We start from the raw sequence: 6,003 nt of genomic DNA on the forward strand, positions 1-6,003 counted from the left end.
ACTGTGGCGCATCCATAGAATTTGTTTTGCTTAGGACTGATCCCTCCCTTAATCTATCCTCTCTCTGATTCCTCCTTTTCTCTCCTTTTCCTCCTACTTCACTGTTAAATGAGATGTATTTCTGTGCCCACCCATCTGTGTGTGTTCTTTCTTTTGACCGGTTCAGAGGATGGTGAAGCTAAAGTGCAAGTAGTTCCTCCAACCCCCTCCTTTTTTTTTTAGTGAGGCAATTGGGGTTAAGTGACTTGCCCAGGGTCACACAGCTAGTAAGTGTTAAGTGTCTGAGGCCGGATTTGAACTCAGGTCCTCCTGACTCCAGGGCCGGTGCTCTATCCACTGCGCCACCTAGCTGCCCCCTCCTTGTTTATCCAGATGTCTAAGAGCATTAGATAATGGCCACAGTGTTTGTACTTCAAAGTTTCTCCACTGCTCTGGTCTTTTCATTAGGAATGCTTGGAAATCTATTTCATTAACAATCCATTTCCCTCCGTAGCATTAGACTTGGTTTGGCTGCTTAAGTTATTTTGAGCTGTAAGCCATACCCTCTACCTTCTAGAATAGCATATTCCAAGCTTGCCTCTCCTTTATACTGGTGGCTGCTCAGTCAGTTGTGATCCTAACTGGGGCTCCTTAGTACATAAATTCTTTCTTTATGGCTGTTTTAAGTTTGCTTGTTTGTTGTTGTTGTTGTTTGGGGGGGTTGGAACCTGGAAACTCTGGATTTTGGTCTAATATTCCTATAAGTTTTCACTTTGGGGTTTCTTTCAGGAGGTGAGTAGTGAATTCTCTTTCCCCTTTGCCTTCTGGTTCTAAGACATGCGGGCAGTTTGCTTTTAAGAGTTCTTGAAATACGTCTGGGTTCTTTGGGAGGTATGGAGTTCAGAGCAATGGTTTAAAAGTTTTTCGGGGGCAGCTAGGTGGCGCAGTGGATAGAGCACCGGCCCTAGATTCAGGAGTACCTGAGTTTAAATCTGGCCTCAGACACTTGACACTTACTAGCTGTAACCCCAATTGCCTCACCCCCCACCACACACACACACACAAAAAAGTTTTTTTCTCCTTTGATCTGTTTTCCAGGTCAGTTGTTTATGTTATGACAATTCTTATATTTGCTTCTATATTTTCAGTCCTTATGCTTCATATTTCTATTTCTTCTTGTCTTGTGGAGTCATTGGCTTCTAGTTGATCCATTCAAATGTTCAGGCCTTGCACTGGGCAGTTAATTCCCTTCCCAGTTCTTTCTTTCTTTTTTCTTTTCTTTTCTTTTTTTTTTGCAGGGCAATGAGGGTTAAGTGACTTGCCCAGGGTCACACAGCTAGTAAGTGTCAAGTGTCTGAGGTCGGATTTGAACTCAGGTTCTCCTGAATTCAGGGCTGGTGCTTTATCCACTGCGCCACCTAGCTGTCTCCAGTTCTTTCTTCTGTAGCTTTCATTTCTTTTCCATTCTTTCCCTCAAGCACTCTCATCCCACTTATGAAAACATTTTAAAACTTTTTTTTCTAAACCCTTGCTTCATCACTTCCAAAGGAGTTGAGATTGTGCCCAAGCTGTGTTTTTCTCTGAGGCTTTGCTTGTAGAAAGTCTGAAGTCATTCTCTTCTGTGTTTGTATCTTGAGGATCCCTGACATCACAAAAGCTCATTTTTTTTGTTTGTTTTTGTTTTTTGTGGGGCAATGGGGGTTAAGTGACTTGCCCAGGGTCACACAGCTAGTAAGTGTTAAGTGACTGAGGCTGAATTTGAACTCAGATCCTCCTGAATCCAGGGCCGGTGCTTTATCCACTGCACCACCTAGCTGCCCCCATAATAGATCATTTTGATACAATTCTTTTTTTCTTTTTTTTTTATTCCACTTTTCCAGCCTTCTTACTGACTTCAAACTTGATATAGCACTTCTGGAAAAATGGTCTGTCCTGGTCTTGGGCTGCACAGGATCGTAACTGAGCATATTTATTGCTTGGAAGGCATTCATAGAATTCTACTAGATTCTTCTCTTGATTAATTGCTTCCAATGGAAGGTTACATGGAAGCTCCTCAATCACACGGTTAAATAGAGACATTTCTTTTGCATGTTCATCAAAGGCCAAAAGCTGCTGCTTGAACCGTAGTTTGAGCTGAGACAATATACCAGCGGTGACTTTGCGTGGGAATGGAGACTCTCATCTTGTTTAAGCTGTGACAGCACGGAAAGTCTATCAATATAAAGCAGCCTGACATTATTATTGAAGTTCCCAAGGGCGGGCACAGGAGTGGGGAGGTTAGAAAGACTGGGAGTGCGAGGGGGGGTCCGCACCAAGGTGTGGGGGTGTCAGAGAAAACGGAAGGGCGTGTACATAGCAATGTAATAAAGGTAGAATCAATAGGACCTGGCCGAAGAAAAAAAAAAGGACTGGATAGAGGGAACGAGAGAAAATGAGGCACTGAGGACACTCTGGTCACAAGCCTGAGTGACTGAAAGGAAGGTGGTGCAGTAAAAGAATACGGAAGTTGGGAAGGGGGAGGGCTTGGGGGCGGGGAAAGAGAATGAGTTCCATTTTAGATACGTGCAGTTTAAGATGTCTAAGGAGGGGGCAGCTAGGTGGCGCAGTGGATAGAGCACGGGCCCTGGATTCAGGAGGACCCGAGTTCAAATCTGACCTCAGACACTTAATTACTAGCCGTGTGACCCTGGGCAAGTCACTTAACCCCAATTGCCTCACCAAACACCCCCCCCCAAAGATGTCTAAGGAGTATCCAGGCTGAGGGAACTAAAGGACAGCTGGAGATATGAGACTGGAGCTTGGGAGGAAACTTAGGGCTGAGCAGGAAGATCTGAGAATCATCTGTACAGAGAATCGTCAAGAACAAGAGAGGGAAAAGAGAAGAGGACCTGGACGGTCTTGTGGGAGATCCATGGTGGGCAGGCAGGACCTGCATGGGGAGCCACCAAAGGAAGTTGAGACAGGAGACCCAGGAGAATAGAGAGAAGCAAGGAGAAGAGGGAGACGGAGAGCGTCCAAGGCTGCAGAGAACTGAAGGAGGATGAGGATGGAGAAGAGGCCACTTAGCACCTGAGAGATTAAATGTAACTTGGAAGAGAGAAATAGCCATCGGATGATGAGGTAGGGGTTGGCTTTGGCTGGGAGTAAGGCCCCCTCTTCATAGACAGGGCTGGAGGAGAGACAGACAGAAGGCTGCAATGGGAGAAGGGGGAGCAAACACTGAACGGCCTCAACAGTTTTCTGTAAATGAGGCCCGGTTCTTGGCTGAGAGAGTGGGAGGAGGGGGAGCCATGGGAGGTTTGGGGAAGGATGAGAAGGTTTGATGGGTGAGAGAGTGAGTTGATATGGGAGCTAGACCAGGCTTGCGCAGCAGTAGCGAGGGCCCAGCTGAGGTTGTGTGAGATTCTCCACCTTCACTCGGGGGCACACGTGTAGGGGCAAAGGCAATGAACAGCAAGGCTGGAATCCAAGTCAGAATTTGATCCCAGGTCCTCACTGACTCCCAAATCCGGCTCTGGATGTACCTGGACAGGCTGTCTCTCCAGGAAGACCTCCTTGGTTCTCCCAGTCTGGAGGGTGGGTCATCCTTCTCCCCTCCTCAGAACTTCCAAAGATCCGCACTTCTCTTAAAGTCTCATCCCATTCCCCGGGTACCTCAAGGTCTCATCTCCCCTGAGGCATGGCGAGAGCACATCCTATCCCCTCAAAGTGCGGGACATTCAGGAAATATCTCTGACAAGAGCTGACGCCCATGCTAATAGGACTTTGTGTCTGCTTTTTATTTACTTATCCGTGCCCAAGAGTAGTAAAGACACCCCAGAGCTCAAGGCGTAATGAGCAGGCTTTATGAATGCTTTGTCCATTCATTCCTATCCTTACAAATAGTATTTTATCCTCACAACAACTCTATGCTATTATTATCCCCATTTTTACGGATGAGGAAACTGAGGCAGAGAGGTTAAGTGACCCACCCGCGGTCACACAATTATGCTACATTTGAACTTGGGACTTCCTCAGTCCAGGCCCAGGGCTCTATTCACCAAAACACTTAGCAGCCTCTAATAGGGAGAGGGAGTTTCCTCACCCAGAACTTCCCTGTATCAGTAAGATCAAGGGTCTAGCTCTTAGGCTTCTGTGTGCACATGCTGTTTCTTGCTAAATAGAATGTAATCCCCTCGAGGGCAGGGGCTATGTCATGTCTGGCTCTGTATCCCCAATGGGAAGCAAAGGTCCAACAGAGCAGATGATAATAAAGGGTTCCTTAATTGCACTGAACTTGTGAAAGAAAAATCCCTCCTCTCCCACCCAGAGAAACCTCTCCCAGTACAAAGGCGAGTAGAGACCGTTCAGCACCAAGGACAGACCCAGCCTGCCCTCAATAAGTTCACTACTGACTGCAGGGGTGTGGAGAGTGTGACACACACACAAGCCATGATGGCAAATGCATGCATGCATGCCCCGGGAGGGATAGGCCCAAAGAAATTATGAGGCAGCTAGGGGGAGCAATGGGTTCAAAAAGATCTGAGTTCAAATCCAGCCTCAGATACTTCCTCGCTGTGGGACCCTGGGCAAGTCATTGAACCTCTCTGTCTGCCTCAGTTTCCTCAATGGTAAAATGGGGGTGATAATAGGACCTCCCTCCCTAAGGCTGTTTGGAGGAGAAAATGGGATCTTTGTAAAGCGTTTTGTGAACCTGAAAGCACAACAGAAATGCTATGGTGGTTGTTATTCCAGGGAGGAAGGCTCCACACTGGGAGTCCCACACAACCTCTCTCTTCTAAGACTCACTGTACGACTCTCCTTAATGTTCTGGCCCAACTGACCCTCAAGTGTTCTTCAAACAACAACTTCTCCCCGATTCTAGAACCCTTAGCTTCCCTCAAGGTGCTGCTTGAGACCACAACCCACCCCTCAGCTCCAGACTCTCTGCCCTGGGCCTCAAACTTCCACTGAAGGAGAGCTCAGACACTCACTACAGCTGGGATGACCACTGAGCTCCTGCCTAGACATTCCCTGCCCAAGGGCCCCTCCCCCCAAGCTGTAACATCCCCTGCTCTAAGACCCCTCCCAGCTCTGATATCCCCTGTTCTAAGGCCCCCCCAGCCCTGACATTCCATGTTCTAAGGCTCTTCCCAGGCCTGACATTCCATGTTCTAAGCTCTCTCCCAGCTCTGACATCCCCTGTTCTAGGGCGCCTCCCTGCTCTGACATTCCCTGTTGCAGGTTCTAATCCTCAACCACACATTCCATGTTCTAGGTGCCTTCTTTTCTCCCCACCCCTCCCCCCACTCACCTCCGTCTGAATCACGTCGTAGAAATCTCGACGAAAGTCGGTCACGAACATGGCGCGGGCGCGGGGCTACGGGCTCCAGTCCAGCCCAGGGGCAGACTCGGACTGGACTCCGACAGGGTCCGGACCCAGGCCAGGGGCAAGGGCAGCAGCGCGGAGCCCGGAACCTGGAACCTACTCAACACTCGCGCCAAAATTGGCCCCCTCCTATTGGCTGCAGACCGCTCACCAATCGCTGCTGCAACCGCAGAGTTTCCTTAATTGTGATTGGAAAACCGTAATGGGGCGGGCCTTCGAGTGCATCCAATAGCCGTTTAGAATCTCCTCTCTCTGGGTCTCGGAGACCACGCCCCTCCCGGAGACCATTCTTCCTCCATGTCCTTGTTTTGGTGTGTGGGCTCTCATGCCGGAAGTTCATTGTCATCCCGGAAGTTTGGACGCCATCTTTGTTCTGGGCAAACAAATCTGACTTCTCTTCCCCAGCCCTCTGCCGCAGAAGAAACCGTCCTTGGAACAACGCCCCATTCAGTGAAAATCATATAAGCCACTGCAGTCCTGTCCAGTCAAGACTTTCTCCGACTTCACCTCTTCTGTCACCTGTGTGCTGTTTTTTAAAGTACAGTCACCCTTCAATTCCGCCCAAGTTCGTAGGGAAGACGAAGTAGAGAGAGACTCTGCTCGCTTAGCCTTCTGGGTAGTGTAGTCTTCAGCAGGAGAATGGGAACTACCATAGC

At 48.6% G+C, this 6,003-nt stretch overlaps 1 protein-coding gene across 2 annotated transcripts in view; it reads right to left on the minus strand.

The window, feature by feature from the left end:
* Nucleotides 1-5,959, minus strand: part of CDC45 (cell division cycle 45) — a 40,693-nt gene extending 34,734 nt beyond the window's left edge. For both annotated transcript variants that reach the window (XM_043967339.1, XM_043967350.1), the window contains exon 1: nucleotides 5,273-5,959. In XM_043967339.1, coding sequence (XP_043823274.1) covers nucleotides 5,273-5,323 — 51 coding nt within the window. In that variant the 5' untranslated portion in view covers nucleotides 5,324-5,959. The remainder of the gene's footprint in view (nucleotides 1-5,272) is intronic.
* Nucleotides 5,960-6,003: the final 44 nt, after the last annotated feature.

Source organism: Dromiciops gliroides, chromosome 1, assembly GCF_019393635.1.
Source record: "Dromiciops gliroides isolate mDroGli1 chromosome 1, mDroGli1.pri, whole genome shotgun sequence".
Lineage (NCBI taxonomy): Eukaryota > Metazoa > Chordata > Mammalia > Microbiotheria > Microbiotheriidae > Dromiciops > Dromiciops gliroides.